The sequence below is a fragment of the Salvelinus namaycush genome, chromosome 1 (genome assembly GCF_016432855.1).
Source record: "Salvelinus namaycush isolate Seneca chromosome 1, SaNama_1.0, whole genome shotgun sequence".
Lineage (NCBI taxonomy): Eukaryota > Metazoa > Chordata > Actinopteri > Salmoniformes > Salmonidae > Salvelinus > Salvelinus namaycush.
The window spans coordinates 43,464,031-43,491,961 of record NC_052307.1 but is presented as its reverse complement, the minus strand read 5'-3'; the positions used below and the strand labels follow the sequence as shown (position 1 = coordinate 43,491,961).

Here is a 27,931-nt window from a genome sequence, read left to right as displayed (position 1 = left end):
TACGGGTAAATGTACAACCGGTGACGTCTACATTGGCCATGCGACATTTACGGTGTACGGCCCCAGCATTCATACTTCTTGCGCTTCGCTGAGCAGTGCTGTTGTCAAGGAAGTTAGTTTGTTTATACAAGATGTACCACCCCCACCTACTGTCAACCAATTATGTCAATGCGGAGAAGCTATACAGAGCCCTCAGCATTGGTACAAAATTTGGGATGCTAACTTGTTTTGGCATCTGCATGCCTCTGGAGGCTCTGCAATTGCGTTACACCTTCCATGTGGGAACTTCTTCAAGACTGTTGGAAAAGCATTCCAGGTGACTACCTCATGGAAGCTGGTTGAGAAAATGCTAAGAGTGTGCAAAGCTGTCATCAAAGCAAAGGGTGGCTACTTTTAAGAATCTCAAATATGTGGATAAATATTTTGATTTGTTTAACACTTTTTTTGGTTACTACATGATTCCATTTGTTATTTCATACTTTTGATGTCTTCACTGTTATTTTACAGTTGTAGAAAATAGTAAAAATAAAGAAAAACCCTGGAATGAGTGTGTCAACTTTTGGCTAGTACTCTATATTTATAAATAAATTCCTTAAATTCAATAGCTCCTTGGCCATGTGCTCTAGTAGGGATGGGCATTTGACTTTGTTTTTTACTTTTCACGAACTTGCATGATTTTTTTACATTACTCAAATGAAAAAATATAGGTATTTTTTAGAACAAGGCTGTCATTTTTTTGTGCATTTATCTACACTTAACAAAAATATAAATGCAACATGTAAAGTCTTGGTAAAACAAGTTAAGGCCTCAGAACTGCAGACAGGTGGGGTTATGGTACAGGCAGGCATGAGCTACGGACAATGAACGCAATTACATTTTATCAATTGCAATTTGAATGCAGAGATACCGTGACAAGATCTTGAGGTCCATTATCGTACCATTCATCCGTCGCCATCACCTCATGTTCCAGCATGATAATCCACGGCCCCATGTCACAAGGAACTGTACACAATTCCTGGAAGCTCAAAATGTCCCAGTTTTGCATATTTGCATAAGTATACTTTAGTGTGAAAGTGTTGGGATCTGGGACAATGTTTACCCAAACCCAAAATGAATATTTATGAGCAATTCCCCACACCCACAACTACCCACCTGAATGCTTTTATTTATTTAAATATGAAAGGAGGGGAAGGGGTTGGGCAAAGGCAGAAATTGTGTTTGACGGTTACCCTTTAAAGCAGTACGTAACGGTGACCATTTTCTTCAAATGGTAAACCGCCAGAGTAAGACATCTTCGTTGATTCACCATCTTTGGTGAACAAGTGCACACTGTGAGGATGGAGAGAATGACAATTGGGAAAGTATACTGTGTGTGGTGCGCATGTGAAAGTGTGATCAAAGAGGATCCAGGTCGCCTTGTTTTCAACATTGATAGTTTACTTCAGCTTTCTTTTTATTTACGGCACATTGGAAATGTATGCAAATTCTATAAAAAATCAAACCAAACATGAACAGATAGGGCGAAGAGAAACAGAATACACTCACAGTCAATGTTTAGAGAAACATTAGCTGTGAAAGACAATTTTACAGCGTTCCAATAAAATGAATTGTCGCTTTGTGTCCAGTCTGATACAGAGATTTAGTCATACATACAGATGTGTACATTTACAAAACACTGTCTCTGAAGAGTCAAACCCATTTTGTCTGCTCTCTGGAGCCAGTTAAAATACCCTTTCTGTTAAAACCAGGGAGCACAACAGGAACAAGGCTCAGCTTGGTTGCTCAAATCTATTTTTTAGTTGGTGGTGTTAATTCAGATAGCAGGATGTAGTCATGGGTTCTCGAAGTCTTACGATGTTCCGTCAAAGACCGAGAAGCGCTTCCGGAACTAGTCGTGACGGGGGCAGCCCAGGCACTCTGGTACCCCGGTGGAACAGTCTTTTGTAGGGGCCTCAGGCGGCCTGGAGCTGTGGTACTGGAGCCCCCAAACCCCCCTCTGCCAAGCCATTAGGCCGGCTGCTGCCTGGGCAAGGCACCTCTTTCCTGGGGAGGGATGCGGCGAATAGAGTATCCAACATCCCCAGAACTTCCAGGAGTTCCTGCTGGTAGTCAATCTCTCTCTCCACTAGCTCCTGGAGACGCACAAGCTGTCTGTCCACTACTGAAGACTGACCCACCACTGCCTGGTAGATGTCTGAGGAAACCGAGGGCAGGAGAATGACACACACACACACACACACACACACACCTAACAAACTTAAAGAATTTTTAAGAGTACAACTTCAGTGCGGCAGCAGTACCCCTGGCCCTGCAGACCCCACAACGGCATGCATGCGACACCAACACTGCTCAAATCATAGGCAATTATTTATTTTTTTGCCTAATAATGATTTGGCAAATGACTGCCTCATTAGAAATGGTAGGTTACAGACTGTTATGGATACTTGGTCATTGGCTGCTCTTCAGTAGCCAACTCGAAATACATTTAAATGTACAAATCAGAGCTCTCCCTAGGATTTTCTGACAAGGTGGTGCTGATGTAGGCCTAAGGTTGGGAAGGGAAAGTCAGTCAACTTCCCCCCCAGGAAGTTGGAGCTTTTTGTATTTTTGAAAAACCTGTAACTGTCATTTCTTCAAACCTAGTCTTAAATTATATCAAATAATGTAGCTAACACAGACGTCTGGTTTGATCCTAAATTAAATTGAGGGTCTCAATGACACATTTTCTAGGTTAAATTTAGGGGTAATGATTACTTTTAATAGTATTTTATACTTTGTGCATAGTCTAGTGAAAATGTAAACTGGCTTAATTTTGTTTGGGGAGAAAATTCAGAATAATTAAATTACTTGATGCAATGTAGTAGCTTAGCTTACTGTAGGCCATTTGGAATATGAAACAACTGTCTTTGTGAAGGACAGTATTAGAGGAACATCTGAGATGTCTGTTTCCATTCACGTAGGGACGCGCACTAAACTACTGCAACACCTCACATTTCCTTGCTCGTCAATGCACTTGCACCTACTACCGTTGCAGAGATCAAAGCATGTGCAGGCAAAAAAGTGTCCTTGCTTAGTTGACTAAACGCTGTAGCTAACTACCTTTGAGGTCAAAGTAGCTAAGGCATCATAACAACAAACTGCGTGCATGGTACCACATTTTGTGCAGGTTGGCAGGTTTGTATACATACTCAGAATTAAGATTTGTGTCACAAACTCACCTAGAATCATCTCAGTGGCGGTGACCAGGACAGGTGTAAACCTGGGATCAACTACATTCCTGTGAAGGAGAAGATAAAACTATGTCAAGATGCATGAACAGGTGTGCCGCAGTCTGGTGTAGTGGTTGTGCTGCAGACTCCTGACCACACATTGCCCCCTCTAGCCTGTGTCTTCAAATCTGTATCCCTCTTACCTGTCTACCCGTCACTTTATCTCAAAGAGAAAATACCAATAAAAAAAATACACATTTTAAAAAACAAACACTAGGGAGTAGGTAGGCGCTGATTTGGAACTGGGTATTTGAGTGAGTGTTACCCAATCAGGAAATTGAGGAGTTGAGAGAGGTTCTGCTCGTCTCGTCCTGCCAGAGCGTTCTTCAAAGTTCCTCGGCGATCCAACTCCTTCATCACCGCCACCGTGATCTCAGGCTTTCTGTTCTTCTGCCACGACTGCAAGCACACACACACACACACTTAAAAAACGATCAAGATTGTACAAGAGAGATGTCTGAGTTGCTGAGATCATCAGGAAAGTAATTGTACCTCCAGGGCGGTATCCAAGGCCTTGGAGATGTTGAATCTCTTCAGCTGTTTGTCGTATTTGGCCAGATTGCTCTTCACTGGTTTGCTGACAAGAAAGTCATCCTAAGGAGGGAGGAGGTTCGATTTCAGGTCACTAGCTAGGTATCCATCCAATTGGTGACAGAGTTTCAGGCGAATATTCTAAAATCTGCATAAAGAAAATGTGCATTTTCCCGCCGGTGGTGTTTCCACCAAAGGGAATTGTTGCAGATAAAAAACAGTGAGTGGTGATGTAGTGCAGACAATGTACTTTTTCGCTTAAGTTCTTATGTACAGAATAAAAATATAAATGTTGAGTTTGAGTTGAGTTTATGTTTACAAGGACAGTGCACATTAATCAACATTTCAGTAAAAGTGCCGGTTTTAGCCAGCCGGCTAATTTTCAATGTGTTTCCATCACGTTTTCAATTCTACTGATAGATTTGTCACAAAAACTGTTGCGTTATTTAGCAAGTGTGCCTACTCTGATCATGGCATGTGCGCACTAGCCAACAGCTCGCAGATACAGTGTGGGTAGGCTGTGCGAGTAAGCTAGTCTATATGATGATAATATTATGAAAAAGAGCAAGAAAATTTGTCAAACAGCAGTCAAGCGTCGATCATTTCACCAGAATCAGACGATAGTTATTGGAAAGCAGCAACAAGATCACCCTGTGAAGTTCATAAGTTATTTAATCTGTATGTAGGCTAACTGTATGCTTTCCCGAGTCGTAGTGGGAGGACCACACACCATATGTGGTCCTCCCACTTTTGACTCCAAGTTTACGGCAATAGGATGGATACAATATCAATACAGGCTATCTGCAGGTTCCATGAAGTTGAATTTAAGACCCAAGACCTTTTAATACCACTTGGAATGCAAATGAATACCAATTTTGAGATCTGGGCGCACCACACACCTGCAAATATACCTCTCCAGAAATGAGCCCGTGTTGGCAAAAAGTAGTATTTGGAACGCCGACTGCGAGCCAGTCAGCGGTTTATTTACCTCAACTTGCTCAATTTCCACATGATTCATTACGAGAGTAGTTGAGGTTTAGTGAATGATTTGCCCCAAATACAATGCTTTTAGTTTTGGAAATATTTAGGATTAACTTATTCCTTGCTACCCATTCTGAAACTAACTGCAGCTCTTTGTTAACTTCTCTAGGATAGGGGGCAGCATTTTCACGTTTGGATGAAAAGCATACCCATATTCAACTGCCAACTACTCATCCCCAGAAGATAAGATATGCATATTATCAGTAGATTTGGATAGAAAACACTCTGAAGTTTCTAAAACTGTTTGAATCATGTCTGTATAACAGAACTTATTTAGCAGGCGAAACCCCGAGGACAAACCATTCAGAATTTTTTTTTTTTGAGGTCACTCTCTTTTCAATGAATTTTCATTGGGAAACCAGATTTCTAAGGGACCTGCTTGCAGTTCCTACCGCTTCCACTGGAAGTCAACAGTCTTGAGAAATTGGTTGAGGTTATTCCTTTGTGTAATGAAGAAGTGCGGCCATCTTGAATGAGAGTCACATGAAGTGTCCTGTTAGATAGAAGCGCGTGACCAGAAAGCTAGCTATAGTTGGTTTTAATCCTGTATTGAACACAGATCATCCCGTCTTCAATTTTATCGATTATTAACGTTAAAAAATACCTAAAGTTGTATTACAAAAGTAGTTTGACATTTTTTTGGCAAAGTTTACAGGTAACCTTTGAGATATTTTGTAGTCACGTTTGAGCAAGTTGGAACCGGTGTTTCTCTGGATCAAACGCGCCAAATAAATGGAATTAATCGAACAACAGGACCATTTGTGATGTTTATGGAACATATTGGAGTGCCAACAACAGAAGCTCGTCAAAGGTAAGGCATGAATTATATTTTTTATTTCTGCGTTTTGTGTCGCGCCTGCAGGGTTGAAATATGCTTCTCTGTCTTTGTTTACCATTGTGCTATCCTCAGATAATAGCATCGTTTGCTTTCGCCAAAAAGCCTATTTGAATTCTGACATGTTGGCTGGATTCACAACCAGTGTAGCTTTAATTCGGTATCTTTCATGTGTGATTTAATGAAAGTTTGATTTATATAGTAATTTTCATAGTAATTTATTTGAATTTGGCGCTCTGCATTTTCTCTGGCTTTTTGCCAAGTGAGACAGTAGCGTCCCGCCTAAACTCAGATTTTTGGATATAAATATGAACTTTACCGAACAAAACATACATGTATTGTGTAACATGAAGTCCTATGAGTGTCATCTGATGAAGATCATCAAAGGTTAGTGATAAATTTTATCTCTATTTCTGCTTTTTGTTACTCCTCTCTTTGGCTGGAAAAATGTCTGTGTTTTTCTGTGGCTATGTACTGACCTAACAATCGTTGTGTGCTTTCGCCGTAAATCCTTTTTGAAATCAGACATGTTGGCTGGATTCACAACAAGTGTAGCTTTAATTTGGTGCCTTTCATGTGTGATTTCATGGAAGTTTGATTTTTATAGTTATATATTTGAATTTGGCGCTCTGCATTTTTACTGGCTTTTGGCCAAGTGGGACGTTAACTTCTCTAGGATATGTGGGACGCTAAGTGTCGCAGTCATTTCAGTCGCTGTAGTAGCTGACGTGTATAGTGTTGAGTCATCCGCATACACAGACACACTGGCCTTACTCAAAGCCAACGACATGTTGTTAGTAAAGTTTGAAAAAAGCAAGGGGCCTAAACAGCTACCCTGGGACATTCCTGCTTCTACCTGCATTGTGTTTGAGATGCTTCCATTAAGAACACCTTCTGTGTTCTGTTAGACAAGTAACTCTAGATCCACATTATAGCAGGGTGTAAAGCCATAAGATCCGTCTTTCCAGCAGCAGACTATGATTGATAATGTCAAAAGCTGCACTGAAGTCTAACAAGACAGTCCCTCACAATCATTTTATCATCAATTTCTCTCAGCCAATCAGTCATTTGTGTTTAAAGTGCTTGTTGAGTGAATTAATTTTAAAGACACAAAAAGATCCCACTATGTTGAACAAACATTATCTGTTGGCATTTCTAAAACTGTACCAAAATGTCCTGTTTCCATCATAGCTGTCGTGATTTTTTTTTTTTATCCCATTTTCTCCCCAATTTTTCGTGGTATCCAATCGCTAGTAATTACTATCTTGTCTCATCGCTACAACTCCCGTACGGGCTCGGGAGAGACGAAGGTCGAAAGCCATGCGTCCTCCGAAGCACAACCCAACCAAGCCGCACTGCTTCTTAACACAGCGCGCCTCCAACCCGGAAGCCAGCCGCACCTATGTGTCGGAGGAAACACCGTGTACCTGGCCCCCTTGGTTAGCGCGCACTGCGCCCGGCCCGCCACAGGAGTCGCTGGAGCGCGATGAGACAAGGATATCCCTACCGGCCAAACCCTCCCTAACCCGGACGACGCTATGCCAATTGTGCGTCGCCCCACGGACCTCCCGGTCGCGGCCGGCTGCGACAGAGCCTGGGCGCGAACCCAGAGACTCTGGTGGCGCAGTTAGCACTGCGATGCAGTGCCCTAGACCACTGCGCCACCCGGGAGGCTCTGTCGTGATTTTTTGTTTACTTTACTCGCATATAAACTGTGGATGGAAATGTGGTTTCGCATTTAAAAAAATGAAATATAAAAACCACTACTGAATTCAGCCGGCCGTTCTACGGACTTATTTGAATTCTAAACAGTAAACTAAAAATAAGTCCTTGGACAATCCTTAATTGAAAATACATGCCATTAAACATGATCTTGTTGACTAACATATTTGTCAGAGGTTGTGATCATCATTTGTAGTTCAGTCGATGGATCACTCAAGGTATCCCTCAACATGCCTGTTGTTCATAGCATTTAGGATCCCAGCACTGAACGACTTCAAGGCTACCATCTCTGGTATCGTTAGTAGGGTCACAGTATGTATACTGACCATTAGGCTTGGGCTGAACACCATATACTGGAGTATTTGGAAAAAGCCACGGGATGGTTTTTCAATAAGTATGAATATTTGTAGCTATTTTTTAAGTTAATACATGCGGTAAACTTGTGCAATACGCCAGGAGATAAAGCAGACTGCGTTCTTCATTTCACCTGTCACATTAAAAACCTGAGAAAAAATCCAAACAGGAAGTGGGAAATCTGAGGTTTGTAGTTTTTGAACTCACCCCTATCGAATACACAGTGGGATATGGGTTATTTTTCACTTCCTAAGGCTTCCACTAGATGTCAACCGTCTTTAGAACGTGGTTTCAGGCTGCTCATGTGAAGCGGGGCCGGATGGGAGATGTTATACAAAGGGGTCTGCCAACAGCCTCGTTTTCAGTCACGCGCTTTCACTTGAGAGGTTGCTCTCGTTCCAGTGCAATTCTACAGACAATGGAATTCTCCGGTTGGAACAGTATTGAACTTTTATGATAAAAACATCCTAAAGATTGATTCTATACTTAGTTTGACAAGTTTCTTCAACCTGTAATATAACTTTTTGAACGTTTAGTCCGAATGGACCAGATCGCGCTTTTGGATTGTTTACTAAACGCCCTAACAAAAGAAGCTATTGGACATAAATGGACATAAATGATGGACATTATCGAACAAAACAAGCATTTATTGTGGAACTGCGATTCCTGGGAGGGCATTCTGATGAAGATCATCAAAGGTAAGTGAATATTTCTAATGCTATTTATTAATAATGTTGACTACCCAACATGGCGGATATGTCTCTGGCTGGTTTGGGCTCTGAGCGCCGTTCTCAGATTATGCTTTTTCGAAATCTGACACAGCGGTTGCATTAAGGAGAAGTGTATCTAAGGTTTCATGTATAATAGCTGTATTTTCATCAACATTTATTATGAATATTTCTGTGAATTCATGTGGCTCTCTGCAATATCACTGCATGTTTTGGAACTACTGAATCTAAATCGCCAATGTGAAATAAGATTTTTGGATATAAATATGAACTTTACCGAACAAAACATACATGTATTGTGTAACATGAAGTCCTATGAGTGTCATCTGATGAAGATCAAAGGTTAGTGATTAATTTTCTCTATTTGTGCTTTTTGTGACTCCTCTCTTTGGTGGGAAAAATGGCAGGGTTTTTCTGTGACTTGGTGGTGACCTAACATAATCGTTTGGTGTGCTTTCGCTGTAAAGCATTTTTGAAATCAGACACTGTGGCTGGATTAACGAGAATTGTATCTTTAAAATGGTGCCTAATACTTGTATGTTTGAGAAATTTGATTTATGAGATTTCTGTTGATTTGTATTTGGCGCCCTGCAATTTTATTGGCTGTTGGCGAGGGGTTCCGCTAGCGGAACGGGGTTCAAGATTAAGACAGGTTAAAGATGAACTACTTGTTAATCCAACCGCGGTGTCAGATTTCAAAAAGGCTTTATGGCGAAAGCATACCATGCGATTATCTGAGGACAGCGGCCAGCACACAAAACAATACAAACAGTTACCAGCCAAGTAGAGGAGTCACAAAAGTCAGAAAATAGCGATAAAATTAATCACTTACCTTTGATCTTCATATGGTTGCACTCCCAAGACTCCATGTTACACAATAAATGTTTGTTTGTTCGATAAAGTCCCTCTTTATATTCAAAAACCTCTGTTTTGTTGGCGTGTTTTGTTCAGTAATCCATTGGCTCAAAGGCAGTCACAACAGGCAGACGAAAAATCCAAATAGTATCAGTAAAGTTCATAGAAACATGTCAAACGATGTTTATAATCAATCACCAGGCTGTTTTTAGTCATAATAATCAATAATATTTCAACTGGACAATAGCTTTGTCAATATAAAAGAAAAACAAGAAAGGCGCGCTCTAGGTCGCGTGCGCCAAACAGGTCTGGGGACTTTCCACTATCCAATCACTCAGACTGGTCTTACTCCCTAATTTTTCAGAATACAAGCCTGAAACAATTTCTAAAGACTGTTGACATCTAGTGGAAGCCATAGGAAGTGCAATTTGAGTCCTAAGTCAATGGATACTGTATTGGCATTCAATAGACTACAAACATAAACAAATCCCACTTCCTGGATGGATTTTTCTCAGGTTTTCGCCTGCCATATCAGTTCTGTTATACTCACAGACATTATTTTAATAGTTGTAGAAACTTCAGAGTGTTTTCTATCCAAATCTACCAATTATATGCATATCCTAGCTTCTTTGGGCACGCTTTTCATCCGGATGTCAAAATACTGCCCCCTACCCAAGAGAGGTTAATATACTGTCAAGTTTGATGTATAAGTAGCCAACTAACGTTAGGAAGCTAGCTAACATACCGGTACATACTGCTGTAATGATATGCTATGTGGTTCATAAGGACAGCATAGCTAACAAATTGCCAGCCAACATATCATGTACGGTAACTATTTGAAAATTCATTACACTGCTCAACATTTTCTTAACATTTGTCATGATCAGTTAAAGCAATTCATTTGTATGCACTCTCATGGACTTCGGCAGTATATTCTCCCCCATTTCCTTCAAATCTGAAAACGATTTGAAGCCACGCCCATTCCCTGAAGATTTGCATTATGGGCCCTAGAGTACGAAAATACTGTCCTCTGCGTGTATACTTCATATTTTGACGAATTTAATACAAAATCAGGGAACTTTTGGCATACTAACTAGATCATACTATGACCAATAAGCATACTATATACTCAATTCACATCACAAATTGTACAGTTAGTGTGGTTAGTATGAGTATTCGAACACAGCTCTACACACTGCAGCTTTCCAGAAACCAGGTTAAAAACCCCTGCAAACATTTATACAGTAGTGAGAATTGTTCTTTGTAGTAGAATAAAACAGTTGGGGGAATCGGCACTTACATTTTTTGGGACGTAGTTTCTTCCTTTGACAAAGACGCGGTACACTGGCCGCCTTCTCTGTTTGCCAGCAACTTCCTGTTTCCCCTCAGGGCTCTTCCTATGTTTGATGCTCAGGACGCCATTGGTCATCCCCACGACAATGGACTCGTCATCAGGCTAAACATACACAGACAGAAACCATTAGCCTTGTGACTTTATTAATATCTGAAAAGCCTTCATACACAATCCACATATCAAACAGCATCATAATAGTGGATTGCTCAGTCTCAGTTTGGCAGTACTTGTGAACTTACAGCCAGGGCCAGACTGAGAATGGAGGCGGCGTAGTCAAAGTTATGAACCACCTTGTAGTTGGTTGTGTTGTAGATTTTCACGTGCCTGCAGGGTAAAAAAAATATATATATATATATATTAAACACGCATATTCATCTAATCAAGAGATCCATCAAAACATCCCAATGGTGCGGATAAAAATAATCTCGTTAATAAAATATGATATGTTTGTCAGAGGCTGTTTCAGAGTTGAAGAGCTCATTTGTAGTTCAGTCGATGGATCAATCAAGGAACCTTCACTCAACATGCCTGCTGCAATACACACACAAACCTGTCCAGGCATGCAGATAGCCGTCTGTCTAGAGCTGCTCACACACACCTGTCGAGGGAGGCAGAGAGCAGTCTCTGTCCGTTGCTGCTGAGACTGAGGCAGGTGACGGTCTTGTGGTGGTTCTTCAGTGACACCAGAGGCTGACCTCCCTTCAGCAGGTCCCACACCTTCACATAGCGCCCTCCTGTAGGGGGGAGGGGAGACAACTTGGTCTTAAATGGTTATTTCCTCCATCAGCACAGATGTGACGAGCACAACAAATAATGGAGGGTGTCATGACTGTCCTGTGAGGATCTGAATTGGTCAGATCAGCTTGGCAATAAATAACTTCAGCCAGACCCCCTCTCACCCCCAAAGGGGGGAGAAAGGAGCTGGTGGAGGGGTTGACAGATCACACCCTGTTGTAAATCAAGGAGAGAACATCCCTCTCCAATGTTCACACAGGAATGTGCCTTTGTCTCAACAGACATTTCCACGCCGAAACTCTAACATGTTCTAAACTGAATACTGGAACAATATTTCTAACAAAGAAAGTGGGGAATGGGCAGAGGTGACCTAAAAGAACACTAATGTCATATGGGTTGTTATTTTCTGATGTCATTAACTTCTTAAGGACAGGGGGTGCTATTTTCACTTTGGGGGAAAATCGTATAAAATTAAACGGCCTCGTACTCAATTCTTGCTCGTACAATATGCATATTATTATTACTATTGGATAGAAAACACTCTCTAGTTTCTAAAACAGTTTGAATTATTTCTCTAAGTGAAACAGAACTCTTTTTACAGCCCATTTCCTATCCGGAAGTGAGATTTCCAAAATCGATGTCTCTCTTCAAGAGCTTGTCCATAAAAGGGCATGGCACTTATGACTGTAGAAACACGTCTTACGCCTTCCCCTGGGTGTCATGCGGAAGTGAGAGCAGAAATGACTTGAATATCTCGTTCAGGGGTTGAATACAACCTCTTTGACTGAGAGGAGCGCCATTAATTTTTTTTTGAGGGCGCGAATTTGGACCAGGACTCGCATCCTGGAAAACTGTCGTTATAGGTGAATATGACCTCCGGCTTCGATTTGATTTGATACATGTCACAATATCATCCTAAAGTATGTTTTTTCAATATAATTTAATTATATTATTGAAATTTATTCTGGACTTTAGACGTGATTCGTTGCAAGAATTTGTACAAGATGGAGAGGTTAGCACCGCACGGCCAGTGTGCTTGCTAATTCAAGAGGGAAATAGTTTGTTCTGGATCCAAATGAACACGGTTCTGAACAAAGGACCCCTTGGAGAACATTCTGATGGAAGATCAGCAAAGATAAGGACCCAATTTGGGATGCTTTTTCATATATCTGTCGAACTGTGCTATCGCTACCGTTTGACTAGAATCAATGCTGCTGTGTATTAGCTATTGTAGTAAGCTAATATAACGATATATTGTGTTTGCTGTAAAACACTTATAAAATCGGAAATATTGGCTGTATTCACAAGATCTTTGTCTTTCATTAGCTATCCACCATATATTTTTCTGAAATGTTTTATGATGAGTAATTAGGTTGTTGACGTTGGTGTCTGTATTTTCTCTGGCTACTCCCGTGCGATTTCTGACTGTAGCTATTATGGTGGCTATGATGGTAGCAGTAATGTAAAACTGATTTATAGCTAAAATATGCACATTTTTTTAACAAAACATAGATTTATTGTGTAACATGTTATAGGACTGTCATCTGAGGGAGTTTTTTCTAGGTTATTTAGGTTGGTTCTAGGTTAGTTAGGTTAGCTTTGTGCATGCTACTTGCATGCTACCGTTGCTGTGAAAAATGTCTGTCTGTCTTTTGTATTTGGTGGTGAGCTAACATAAATATATGTGGTGTTTGCTGTAAAACATTTTAAAAATCGGAAATATTGGCTGTATTCACAAGATCTTTGTCTTTCATTTGCTATCCACCATATATTTTTCTGAAATGTTTTATGATGTGTAATTAGGTAGTTGACGTTGGTGTCTGTATTTTCTCTGGCTACTCCCGTGCGATTTCTGACTGTAGCTATGATGGTAGCAGTAATGTAAAACTGATTTATAGCTAAAATATGCACATTTTTTTAACAAAACAGATTTATTGTGTAACATGTTATAGGACTGTCATCTGAGGGAGTTTTTTCTAGGTTATTTAGGTTGGTTCTAGGTTAGTTAGGTTGGCTTGTGCATGCTACCTGCATCCTACAGAAAAATGTCTGTCCTCTTTTGTATTTGGTGGTGAACTAACATAAATATATGTGGTGTTTTCTCTGTAAAACATTTTAAAAATCGGACATGTTGGCTGGATTCACAAGATGTTTATCTTTCAAATGCTGTATTGGACTTGTTAATGTGTGAAAGTTAAATATTTCTAAAAAAATATTTTTTGAATTTGCCGCTCTGCCTTTTCAGTGGAATGTGGGAGGAGTTCCGCTAGCGGAACGCCAGGCCTGTAAAGGTTAAACATGTTATAAAGGAAATACTGTAACTTGAAAAGTATACACACTGTGTGACGTGTCCATCTTCTACGCTGTGTATGAAATATGAAAATGATGTGTTTTTTTGTTAAAGAGAGGGATGTGATCTTAGAAACAATAAGAGGAAAATGTTTCTATAACTTTGTACGAGTAGTCACCGCCCCCTTGAGTGAGGTCAGAGAGCTTGTCACAGCCTCACGAACCGCCCCTTTTGAATGAACTGTATAAAACGGTGGGTTAAGAATTAACATATCAGACCAGAGAGGCGTGTAGCTGCAGCTCACATCCAACGTGGTTCGAACTCTGAAATCTCAACACGAGGTAGAGACGATAGTCACCTACCGGACAATCACTGGTATAGCTGATTAGCTGTCCTATGTAAACTATCTAGAAAAGTAAACTTAAGTGGGACCATTCTACTGCTCTTCTCAAATCACCCTAGAATGCTACTCTCATCCCCCAATGGGAACCATCGACATGGCTGGCTAGCCTATCTTCAAAGAGGCAGCTTCAGGAGCGAATGGAAAGTAGAATAAACTCAGGACTACACGACAAGTCAACAGATACCGGACGACGGCAGAGGAGGACAACAGTAGAAGATAGGTGGGGACCCCTTTAAGACAATAAGAGCATTACAAGCGTGCCGTGGAAAGGCCCAACCAAACCCCTTTCCAAGAAGGCTTGGTTCCGACAGAGATACGCGGCGAACCAAGGCATTCACACGTATACATTCATGATTTCTTACTCCAAACGGGCGGCAGTTCGTGTGCAAAGTATATGATTACTGTGAGAGTAGTTTCTAAAAGTATTATGTCTCTGTTCCTCTCTCTCTCGCCCTCTCCATGTCTTTTTGTAACAAGCCACCATATTGTGTCAGTCCGCTAGGGACCTGCTTTTAATGTATTAAGTGTGCAGGTTTATCCTGTGTTATCATTTACTCACCTAGAAAATAAATTAAACCAATTTGTGTAGTACTGAATCATAAGTAAGGCTGGGGTTTAAAAAAGTAAAGTCATGATAAGGGGCACAGGTATGAGGTTAATTATATTATCCTGTAAGGGGGATGGCTTAATATTGACAAACGCATCCTTATTGAACAAGTTATCCTTTATTTAACCCGGGAAGTCAAGTTGAGATTGACTCATTGATCTCTTTTTCAAGTGAGTTCTGTATGATTGTTCAAGATGGCTGGTGGAGGCTGTTGTCAGAAATGTTGAGCTCACCATTTGTAATGTTCAGTTGATGGATCGCTAAAGAAATCATCATTCAACATGCCTTTGTGAGAGTAACTGTGCTTCATTAATAACAGTAATACAGTAACTTCAGAAAGTATTCACACCCCTTGACTTTTTCCCCATTTTGTTGCGTTACAGCCTGAATTTAAAATGGTTTAAATTGAGATGTTTTCTCACTGGCCTACACACAAAACCCCATAATGGCAAAGGGGAATTATGTTTAAAAAAAATATATGACAAATTCATTTAAAATGAAAAGCTAAAATGTCTTGAGTCAATAAGCATTCAACCCCTTTGTTATGGCAAGGCTAAATAAGTTCAGGAGTAAAATTCTTCTTAAGTCACATGGATTCACTGTGTGCAATAAGTGTTTAACATTTTTTTTATGACTACCTCATCTCTGTACCCCACATATAAAATTATCTGTAAGGTCCCTTAGTCGAGCAGTGAATTTCAAACATATTCAACCAGTGGCGCAGCCGTCTAAGGCACTGTTTCTCATTGCTAGAGGTGTCACTACAGACCCTGGTTCGATTCCAGGCTGTGATTGGGAGTCCCATAGGGCGGTGCACAATTGGCCCAGCGTTGTCCGGGTTAGGGTTTGGCCAGGGTAAGCTGTCATTGTAAATAAGAATTTGTTCTTAACTGACTTACCTAGCTAAATAAAGGTTCAATTAAAAAAAAAAAAAATTAAAGGCCAGGGAGTTTTTCCAATGCCTTTCAAAGAAGGGCACCTACTGGTAGATGGGTAAAAAAAAAAAAAGTGACATTGAATATCCCCTTAAGCATGGTGAAGTTATTAATGAGACTTTGGATGGTGTTTCAATACACCCAGTTAATACAAAGATACAGGCGTCCTTCCTAACTCAGTTGCCGGAGAGGAAGGAAACCGCTCAGGGATTTCACCATGAGCCCAATGGGGACTTTAAAACAGTTAGAGTTTAACTTCACTAGGGTAGGAAGCAGCATTCAGAATTATGGATGAAAAGCGTGCCTAAAGTAAACTGCCTGCTACTTAGGCCCAGAAGCTAGGAAATGCATATAATTGATAGATTTGGATAGAAAACTCTAAAGTTCCCAAAACTGTTAAAATAATGTCTGTGAGTATAACAGAACTGATATGGCAGGCGAAAACCTGAGGAAAATCCATCCAGGAAGAACTATTATTATGAAATGGCTGTTTTCTATTGAAAGCCTATCCACCATACAAAGACTTATGACCCAGTTCACGATCCCTGTGGCTTCCACTACATGTGGCCAGTCTTTAGGCATTGTTTCAGGCTTTTAAAATGAGGGTGAAACACCACTTTCAATGAGAGGACAATGGAAATTTCCAGACATGAGTCCTGCGCATGACCGGGAGTGTGCCTTTCTTGTTTTTCCTTTTCTATTGATGAAGCTATTGTCCGGTTGAAATATGATCGAAATATTTATGACAAAAACAACCTGAGGATTGATTATAAACATAGTTTGACATGTTTCTATGAACTTTTATAGTACTTTTTAGATTTTGTTTGTCTGTTGTGACCGCGCATTGTTCCAATGGATTACTGAACAAAACTCACCAACAAAACTGAGGTTTTTGAATATAAAGAGGGACTTTATCAAACAAACAAACATTTATTGTGTAACATGGAGTCTTGGGAGTGCAACCATATGAAGATCAAAGGTAAGTGATTAATTTTATCGCTACTTCTGACTTTTGTTACTCTTCTACTTGGCTGGTTACTGTTTGTAATGTTTTGTGTGCTGGGCGCTGTCCTCAGATAATCTCATGGTATGCTTTCGTCGTAAAGCCTTTTTGAAATCTGACACCGCGGTTGGGTTAACAAGAAGTTCATCTTTAAGCTGATGTGTAACACTTGTATGTTTTATGAATTTATAGAATGAGTATTTCTGTTTTTGAATTTGGCGCTCTGCAATTTCACTGGATGTTGGCCAGGTGGACGGTAGCGTCCCACACCCCCTAGAGAGGTTAATGGCTGTAACAGGAGAAAACTGGGTGGGTGAACAGCATTGAACAGCATTGTATTTGATCCACAATACTAACCTATTTGAGAGTGAAAAGGAAGCCTGAACAGAATAAACATATTCCAAAAGTAATACTGCAATAAAATGCGGCAAAGCAATAAACTTTCTCCTAAATACAATGTGTTTGGGGCAAATCCTATAATTACTGAGTACCACTCTCCATATTTTCAAGGATAGTGGTGGCTGCATCATGTTATGGGTATGCTTGTAACTAGGGATGCACAATATATATTTGTGAGCATATCGGAATTGGACGATATTATCTAAAAATGCCAACATCGGCCCGATGTCTAGTTTAACGCCGATGTGCAAAACCAATGTCAAAGCTGACCAATGTCAAAGCTGACTTGTGACGTAAAGACGCCACGAAAAATACAGTGCTACACAGAACAAAAGCTGAAAAATACTAAGCGCACACTACCAACAACTAAACATGTTCCAAGTTGAGCAGTCATTTGAAAGTGTAAGAATTTTAGCGAGACAACTCAAAAGGCGAAATCCATTAACGCCAAGATAATGGAATTCATTATGCTACTTGCTATGGGTGTCACGACTAACATTTGGACAAGCGATGTCAGCCCCATGAGCATGCCGAGTCTGACAGCACAGTGAATCGACGAAGATTTCGTACCCAGGAAAGCTGTATTGCATGCTCAAGAATGTGCTGGTTCTCACATCGCTGCTACCATGTCAATGGCATTTGAGAACATGAACACAATCCTAGTGCCATTCGAACAACTGATAAGATAATCAACTGCGTTTGCAGCAGACGTGATACCCTCTGTCATGGCATTGAAACGCCTGCTCAACAAAACTACACAGACCTTGGGGTTAAAACTTACAAAAGTACTCGAGGCTGTGAACAACTGATTCTGTGGTATTCTCTCTGATTTTCACAATTCCTGACATTTAATCCTAGTAAAAATTCCCTGTCTTTGGTCAGTTAGGATCACCACTATTTTAAGAATGTGAAATGTAGAGCGAATGATATCAGCTTTTATTTCGTTCATCACATTCCCAGTGGGTCAGAAGTTTACATACACTCAATTAGTATTTGATAGCATTGCCTTTAAATTGTCTAACTTGGGTCAAACGTTTTGGGTAGCCTTCCACAAGCTTCCCACAATAGGTTGGGTGAATTTTGGCCCATTCCTCCTGACAGAGCTGGTGTAACTGAGTCAGGTTTGTAGGCCTCCTTGCTCGCACAGGCTTTTTCAGTTCTGCCCACAAATTCTCTCTTGGATTGAGGTCAGGGCTTTGTGATAGCTACTCCAATACCTCAACTTTGTTGTCCTTAAGCCATTTTGCCACAACTTTGGAAGTATGCTTGGGGTCATTGACCATTTGGAAGACCCATTTGCGACCAAGCTTTAACTTCCTGACTGATGTCTTGAGATGTTGCTTCAATATATCCCCATCATTTTCCTGATGCCATCTATTTTGTGAAGTGCACCAGTCCCTCCTGCAGCAAAGCACCCTCACAACATGATGCTGCAACCCCCGTGCTTTACGGTTGGGATGGTGTTCTTCGGCTTGCAAGCATCCCCCCCTTTTCCTCCAAACATAACGATGGTCATTATGGCCAAACAGTTCTATTTTTGTTTCATCAGACCAGAGGACATTTCTCCAAAAAGTACGATCTTTGCCCCCATGTGCAGTTGCAAACCGTAGTCTGTCTTTTTTTTATGGCGGTTTTGGAGCAGTGGCTTCTTCCTTGCTAAGCGGCCTTTCAGGTTATGTCCATATAGAACTCGTTTTACTGTGGATATAGATACTTTTGTACCTGTTTCCTCCAGCATCTTCACAAGGTCCTTTGCTGTTGTTCTGGGATAGATTTGCACTTTTCGCACCAAAGTACGTTCATCTCTAGGAGACAGAACACGTCTCCTTCCTGAGTGGTATGATGGCTGCATGGTCCCATGGTGTTTATACTTGCGTACTGTTGTTTGTACAGATGAACGTGGTACCTTCAGGCGTTTGGAAATTGCTCCCAAGGATGAACAAGACTTGTGGAGGTCTACAATCTTGGCTGATTTCTTTAGATTTTTCCATGTCAAGCAAAGAGGCACGGAGTTTGAAGGTAGGCCTTGAAATACATCCACAGGTACACCTCCAATTGAATCAAATGATGTCAATTAGCCTATCAGAAGCTTCTAAAGCCATGACATCATTTTATGGAATTTTCCAAGTAGTTTAAAGGCACAGTCAACTTAGTGTATGTAAACGTCTGACCCACTGGAATTGTAATACAGTGAATTATAAGTGAAATAATCTGTCTGTAAATAATTGTTGGAAAAATGTCTTGTGCCATGCACAAAGCAGATGTCCTAGCCGACTTGCCAAAACTATAGTTTGTTAACAAGAAATGTGTGGAGTGGTTGAAAAACGAGTTTTAATGACTCCAACCTAAGTGTATGTAAACTTCCGACTTCAACTGTACGTAAACGCCAACAAAATAACTTTTTGGTCAGTGTGGTGTGGTGTAACCTTTATTTAACTAGCAAGTCAGTTAAGAACAAATTCTTATTTACCATGACAGCCTACCCCAGCCAAACCCAGACGACGCTGGGTCAATTGTGTGCCGCCCTATGGGACTCCCAATCACGGCCGGATGTGATACAGCCTGGATTTGAACCATGAACTGTAGTGACGCACTGAGATGCAGTGCAATGCTGCGTCCATGTGTGTGTGTGTGTGTGTGTGTGTGTGTGTGTGTGTGTGTTAACTATTTAACTGTACTGGAATGCTTAAAAGGCTGCTAAAATGTAAAAACATTGGTTATCGGTATGGTTTTCTTGGCAAGGAAAATATCGGATATCAGCCAAAAATGTCATATCGGTGCATCCCTACTTGTAACCGTTAAGGAATGGGGAGGGGAGTCTTTTAGGATAAAAAAATTTACGGAATGGAGCTAAGTACAGGCAAAATCCTAGAGGAAAACCTGGTTCAGTCTGCTTTCTACCAGACACTGGGCGATGAATTCACCTTTCAGCAGGACAATAACGTAAAACACAAGGCCCAATCTACACTGGAGTTGCTTACCAAGTGGCAGTTTTGAATTAAATCTGCTTGAAAATCTATAGCAAGATCTGAAAATGGTTGTGTAGCAATGGAAAGCTATTATAGACTTATAACTGTAATCACTGCCAAAGGTGCTTCTACATTTTCCTGGACGCGTCAATTCCTGTCACTAACTCAGATGCCTCGGGCGCCACGAACTGTTGTTTCCGAAGTTTTATTTTGTTCATAAGTGTTTGTGTCAACACCTGCTACCAACAAGCTAGCTAGGTTGCAATGGAGCCCACTTCGCATGGAATAGCTAACGAACTTTTCCAGCGCTGTAGAAGCTGTGTTTATTACGCTCTTGTAAGGGACAACAGTGACAATCCGGAGTTCCAATGCAGCAATTGTTTGCTAGCGGAGGATTACAGAAATGAGGTGGCTATGCTTAGCAAGTAAATCTCAATTCTACGCAAGCTTATGGGGAAAAGATAATTGGAACTTTCTCATTTTCAACTCCTGTGGCTGGACGCTGCTCAGGCCTGATGGATGTTTCCCCGCCTTGTCATCTGTCCCTTTTCTAATAGCCTGTGCTACCTGAAACATCCCTGACAAGGAAGTCGTCTCCATCTGCTTCTCCACCTCCATTTTGTAGTGGAGTAGACGGAGAACTGCTCCCGAGTGGCGCAGCAGTCTAAGGCACTGCATCTCAGTGCTAGATGCGTCTCTACAGACACCCTGGTTCGAATCCAGGCTGTATCACAACTGGCCGTGATTGGAAGTCCTATAGGGCAGCACACAATTGGCCCAGCGTCGTCTGGGTTTGGCCGGTGTAGGCCATCACTGTATATAAGAATTTGTTCTTAACCGACTTGCCTAGTTAAAAAAAGGTTAAATAAATAAAACATGTAAAAACTGCAAGAGGATTGTTCCAATCAGCACTGGTCCAATGTCACAAATTGTGGAAATCGAAGGCAGCTGCATACTGTTAAGCGGATGGGAGTGACTGCGAGAGGTTCAGAGCAGATTGACATAAGGAATAGCTTCACTGCACTGGTGCCTGATCTACCTGCGCCTTCATCGCTGGGATTGCAATTTGATAGTAACAGATGACATTCATATTCTGACAATCTCTGAAACTCATTTAGATAATACCTTTCTTTGAGAATACAGTGGTAGCAATACATGGTTATAACATCTACAGAAAAGACAGAAATGACAAAGGTGTTGCCGTTTATATTCAGAACCACATTCCTGTAAAGCTTTGAGAGGATCTCATGTTATATATTGTTGAAGTATTATGGCTGCAGGTTCATCTGCCTCACCTAAAGCCCATTCTGGTTGGAAGCTGCTGTAGACCGCCAAGTGCTAACAGTCAGAATCTGGATAACGTGTGAAATGCTTGATAATGTATGTGATAACAACAGAGGTGGTATATTTTCTGGGTGATTTAAATATTGACTGGCTTTCATCAAGCTGCCAACTCAAGAAAAAGCTTTGAACTGTAACCAGTGTCTGCAACCTGGCTCAGGTTATCAGTCAACCTACCAGGGTAGTTACAAACAGCACAGGAATGAAATCAACATGTATTGATCACATCTTTACTAATGCTGCAGAAATTAGCTTTAAAGCCATCGGATGTATTGATCACAATATATTAGCCATATCTAGGAAAACCAAGTTCCAAAGGCTGGGCCTAATGTAGTGTATAAGAGGTCATACTAAGTTTTGTAGTGATTCCTATGTTGTGGATGTAAAGAATATTTGTTGTTCTGTGGTGTGTAATGAGAAGCAACCAGACGCTGCACTTGACACATTTATGAATTTGCGTATTCCGGTTACTAATAAGCATGCACCCATTAAGAAAATGACTAAAAACTGTTAAATCCCTGTGGATTGATGAGGAATTTAAAAAATGGTATGGTGGAGAGGGATGAGGCAAAAGGAATGGCAAATAAGTCTGGCTGCCTAACCGATTGGCAAACGTAACGCAAATTGAGAAAAAATGTGACTAATCTGAATAAAAAGAAGACACCACACTATGAACCAAAAATAAATGACAAAGAATGTTAGTAGAAAGCTTTGGAGCACCTTCAATGGAATGTTTTGAAAAAAGGCAAACTCAGCTTCATCATTCATTGAATCAGATGGCTCATTCATCACAAAACCCACTGATATTGGCAATTACTTTAATGGTTTTTTCATTGGCAAGTTTAAATTTAAATTGTCAAATTTAGGGATGACATGCCAGCAACAAAAGCTGTCACTGTACATCCAAGTATAACTGACTAAATTATGAAAGACAAGCACTGTACTTTATTTTTATTTTTTAAAATTTTATCCCCTTTTCTCCCCAATTTTCGTGGTATCCAATCGCTAGTAATTACTATCTTGTCTCATCGCTACAACTCCCGTACGGGCTCGGGAGAGACGAAGGTCGAAAGCCATGCGTCCTCCGAGGCACAACCCAACCAAGCCGCACTGCTTCTTTAACACAGCGCGCCTCCAACCCGGAAGCCAGCCGCACCAATGTGTCGGAGGAAACACCGTGCACCTGGCCCCCTTGGTTAGCGCGCACTGCGCCCAGCCCGCCACAGGAGTCACTGGAGCGCGATGAGACAAGGAAATCCCTACCGGCCAAACCCTCCCTAACCCGGACGACGCTAGCCCAATTGTGCGTTGCCCCACGGACCTCCCGGTCGCGGCCGGCTGCGACAGAGCCTGGGGGCGAACCCAGAGACTCTGGTGGCGCAGTTAGCACTGCGATGCAGTGCCCTAGACCACTGCGCCACCCGGGAGGCCCAGCACTGTACTTTTGAATTACGTAAAATAAGTGTGGAAGAAGGAGGTGAAAAAATGGTTGTCTATCAACAACGACAAGCCACCGGAGTCTGACACCGTCGATGGAAAATTACTGAGGAAAATAGCGGAAGATTTGCAACTCCTATTTGCCATATCTTCAATCTAAGCCTACTAGAAAGTGTGTGCACTCCGGCCTGGTGGGAAGCAAGTCATACAACAGCACCAAGAAAAGTATTGTCCCCTTTACTGGCTCAAATAGCCGACGAATCAGTTTGTTACCAACCCGTAGTAAACTTTTGGAAAATAAATTTGACCAGATGCAATTTTACTGTAAACAAATTGACAACAGACTTTCAGCACACTTATAGGGAAGGACATTCAAGCACAGCACGTACACAAATTACTGATGATTGGCTGAGAGAAATGTATGATAAAAAGATTGTGGGAGCTGTTTTGTTAGACTTCAGTGCGGCTTTTGACATTATCGATCATAGTCTGCTGCTGGAAAAACGTATGTGTTATGGCTTTACACCCCATCCTATATTGTGGATAAAATGTTACCTGTCTAACAAAACACAGAGGGCGTTCATTAATGAAAGCCTCTCCAACATAAACCAGGTAGAATCAGGAATTCCCCAGGGCACCTGTCTAGCCCTCTTACTTTTTCATTTACTAACGACATGCCACTGGCCTTGAGTAAAGCCAGTGTGGCTATGTATGCAGGTGGCTCAACACTATACACGTCAGCTACTACAGCGACTGAAATGACTGAACTAACTAGCTGCAGTTAGTTTCAGAATGGGTGGCAAGGAAGAAGTTCGTCCTAAATGTTTCCAAAACTAAAAGCATTGTATTTGGGGCAAATCATTCACTAAACCTCAACTACATCTTATAAAAAATAATGTGGAAATTGAGGTGACTAAAGTGCTTGGAGTAACTGTCATGTTCAAAACATATTGATACAACAGGAGCTAGGATGTGGAGAAGTCAGTCGATAATAAAGTGCTGTTCTGAATTCTAAACAGCATTATCAACAACTAGGGTTCTACAGGCCCTAGTTTTGTCAAACCTGGACTACTGTTCAGTCGTGTGTTCAGGTGCCACAGAGGGACCTCAGAAAATTACAATTGGCTCAGAACAGGGCAGCAGGGCTGGTCCTTACATGTACACGGAGAGCTAACATTAATACATCTCTCATGGCTCAAAGTGGAGGAGGGATGGACTTCATCACTACTTGTTTTTGTAAGAAGTGTTAACATGCTGAATGTACCGAGGTGTCTGTTTAAACTACTAGCACACAGTTCGGACATCCATGCACACCCCACAAGACATGCCACTCCACAAGACATGCCACCCACCAGAGGTCTCTTCACAATCTCAAGAACAGACTATGGGAGGCGCACAATACTACATAGAACCATGGTTACATGGAACCCACATCAGGTAACTGATGCAAGGGAACACACTAAATGTATTGGGTAAAGTGTTATGAAATGTAATGTGTAATTCTTTTAACTGTATATAACTGTCTAAATGGTGCTGGACACCAGGAAGAGAATGGGGATCCTTAATAAATTCAAAAACTACAAATAATTGACTCAGGGGTGTGAATACTTTTGTAAATGAGATAATTCTGAATTAAAACATTTTTTTTTTAAATAGTTTTCACTTTGTCATTATGGGTAGTGTGTAGATGGGCAAATTTGATTTTTATTGTCCATTTTGAATTCAGGCTGTAACAACAAAATATGGAATAAGTCAAGGGGTATGAATCCTTTCTGAAGGCACTGTACGTATAGGTAGCCTGGTCTCAGACTAGACATATTTGTATGATATGTTAAATTTGGTATGACAGATGGTTACTTAAGGCAAAAACAAATGTAGGGTGGTTGGTTGGGCGTATAACGCAAACGTCTAGCAACTAAAAGGTTGCAAGTTAGAATCTCATCACAAACAACTTTAGCATTCTAGCTAATTATTTACTACTTTTTGCAACCATTTTGCGTGTCAGCTAACCCTTCCCATTTAACCCTAACCCCTAGCCTAGATAACGTTAGCCAGCTAGCATATCAAACATTTTGTAAATTCGCAACAAATTGTACGCTTTGCAAATTTGTAATATATCATATGAATTGTAATTCATAAATCATACGAAGTGGGTGATGGACATGCACAAATTAATACATATCCTACGAAACCTAACATACCATACTAAATGTGTGGTGTCTGGTCTTCATCTTGAGGACCACAAATGGTTATGGAACTCAAAATCACAGTACAATATTATGGTTATGCAGCTATGCTGTTACAGCTTACCTGCTGAAACCAGTAGTCCTTCAGAGGGGTAGAGCAGAACGCTCTCCACAGGCTGGCTGTGGTCCATGGTCATCACACTCTTTTCCACTCTGGCATCAAACACCCTTAGTGTGTGGTCATAGGAGCCTGAGGGTAGGGGACAGAGACAGTACAGTGACACACAAACAACACACTTTCAGCGTGTGTGTAGATAGCAAACCAACACTATCAAGAATGTATGGGTGTTTAAAGGGATAATTCTGGATTTTGGCAATGAAGCCCTTTACCGACTACCTCAGAGTCAAAAGAACTTGTGGATACCATTTTAATGTCTCTGCGTCCAGTATAAAGGAACTAAGAGGTAGCTTCACAAGCCAATGCTAACTAGCATTAGCGCAATGACTGGAAGTTTACAGAAACAGCTAGCATGCTAGCTCTTCCCATAGACTTCCAGTCATTACACCAACGCTAGTTAGCAATTGCGCTAATGCTATTTGGCAACTTTCTTAAAACTGAACGCAGACATAAAAATGGCATCCACGAGTTCATCCGGCTGTGGGGAAGTAGATAAAGGGCTTCATTGCCAAAATCCCAAATGATCCCTTTACAATGGCTGGTAGAGGCAGTTGTGTGAAATTATGATTTCTGAAAACATGGCGCTGTATCAGTAAATGCGTTTCATTTCACCAGTTATGAAGATATCTCTGTTGAGTTTGCTGGTGGTGCCACAGCGGATATAGTCCGTGTGTTCCTTGTACGAGGTCAGTTCAGTGGAATTGGGGATGTCCCACAGGCGACAAGTGTAGTCGTCTGAGCCCGTCAGGATGTGATAACAGTCTGAGGTGAAATCTGTTACATGCACCCCCCTTGAGCAGAGACAAACAGTTCAGTTAATTGTAGTAAAGAACACCAGAAAAAGGAATGAAAAATAGGATCCAAAACATCCACACAAGACACTCATCAGAGGCTGTTGTCAGAGTTGTTGAGACCATCATTTTTAGTTCAGTTGATGGATCACTCAAGGAATCGTCACTCAACCTCAGCCTGCTGCTGAGAATAGCAATTTTATTTTTGCCCGCTGATAGGGAAGGATTAGGGGACATTTTCCAACCAGACATTGAGAACCCGGTGACGTTGAATTGAGGACCTACTTTGTATGCCCTTTGAACATCCTGAGCGCCACCTTGCCGCTGACATCAAAGAGCCGCACCACGGAGTCCTCGCATCCTGCCAACAAGAGCTGACCATCTGACCGGAACTTTCCGCTGTACGCCGTGTCCTTGAAGCGAGTAAAAGTCTTGACTGGCTCCTGAGAAAACGGTCCGTAGATGTGGATCTGAAACAGGCAGCGGGTTTAGAGTGAGTGAGGGACACACACTTTCAGTTTGTGTAGATGGCAAACCAACACTATCAAGACTATGATTGTTTATGATGGCTCGTAGAGGCTATGGTCAGAAATGTTTAGATCATCATTTGTAGTTCAGTCGATGGATCACAGAAGGAATCACTTTATATGCCATTGTCATCATGGATTTAATGAGCGGATATAGGTCAGAACCTAAACAAACCACCATTGTTTTCCTAGTCTACTAAGTCTACTAACGTGTATGTGAATGGCAGTGAGACCAACCTACCCGTGTAGAAGCCGTCACTGCATAGTTGTGTGGTGCCAGGGGGGAGAAGTCAATGCTTGTGACTGCTCCAAATTCCTTTATCTGGACTGGGGCCTGAAAAACACTCAGCAACAGAGAATAGTTGAGAGATCACAATCAAAAGACAAGTCAATTTCATCAGTTCAATAGTAGGCTATTATTGTCTTGTTACTGCAATATGGAAACGTAATAGCTAGTATGCTCATGCTGCCACCAACAACACTTGCATCGACAGTGTGACAGGCTTACCTTGTAGTTTTTCCAATACAATGTGTCCGGAGTAACTTTCTCTCCAAGTTTGGGATATATTGGGATTTTTGTGGATTTGAATGAAGCCATTTCTGTATGTTGATAAGGCTCCTCTTAATCTTCGGATAGTTTGCGCCCACCTAATTTGTGACGAACAAATAAAATATGAACACTCAAATAAACCAAATCTAAAACTGAGCAGGCAGAACCACTACCTACAGCGTTGTTGTATGCAGAGCAGCATGTGCTAGCTAACTAGCTAGCTAACTAACTAGCTAGCTAGCTACCAAGTATTAACAATTTAAGTCTGCAACATCAGACAGCTTGGAGTTGATTATGCTTAAATTAGCTACCCACTAGCGTCTACACATACTTAACGTATGGAAGTAACCTTTTTCTTCGATCACTTTATTGAAATGGAAAAACAGGAGTATAGCATTGAAAATGGCTAGCTAACTAGCATACACAACGTGGTCCAATAGCGGTCCGCATGCCAACAAGATTTAACATAAATACTTTTTCAAATAAGGTTTCTCACCTTTGGGTGGTATTCCTTGACTAAACTCAGTAGATCGTAATCCACTTGATTCAATTCTGAAATAGGTTTGCGTTAGATAAACCAAAATGCATTCATGTTAAAAAAGTTATCACCTTGTTCTGTGCCCACAGGCTCCAGTCAAAGACAGTACAGTAAAGAGAGGCAGAAACTGCTTCTCCAATAAAAATCCCTGATCACACATGTAGGCGATGTCATGGCGACGTTGGCTGGCTAGGCTGATGCACAGAAACACGTCGTTGGGTCTATCAGTCGAACTGCGCATGTGCAAGCCGTCAACTCAAAGGTACTATTTCGAAATCAAGCTGTTTTTGACGAAAATGATAACTTGTCAGTTTGTCACTTTCACGCGGTTGGAGTAGTAACATGTTAAACTA

The 27,931-nt window shown here is 41.2% G+C and overlaps 1 protein-coding gene across 1 annotated transcript; it reads right to left on the bottom strand.

Annotated features, from left to right (window-relative positions):
- Positions 1 to 1,440: 1,440 nt before the first annotated feature.
- utp15 (UTP15 small subunit processome component) lies at positions 1,441 to 27,698 on the bottom strand. Its single transcript, XM_038988927.1, has 13 exons — positions 27,537 to 27,698; positions 26,999 to 27,138; positions 26,732 to 26,824; positions 26,249 to 26,433; positions 25,785 to 25,963; positions 25,119 to 25,244; positions 11,288 to 11,423; positions 10,929 to 11,013; positions 10,636 to 10,791; positions 3,762 to 3,863; positions 3,535 to 3,668; positions 3,219 to 3,277; positions 1,441 to 2,194 (listed from the first exon to the last, which is right to left on the bottom strand). Exons 2-13 carry the CDS (start codon positions 27,086 to 27,088, stop codon positions 1,953 to 1,955), a joined length of 1,587 nt encoding a protein of 528 aa, XP_038844855.1. The 5' UTR covers positions 27,089 to 27,138; positions 27,537 to 27,698; the 3' UTR covers positions 1,441 to 1,952.
- Between the last annotated feature and the right edge of the window lie 233 nt (positions 27,699 to 27,931).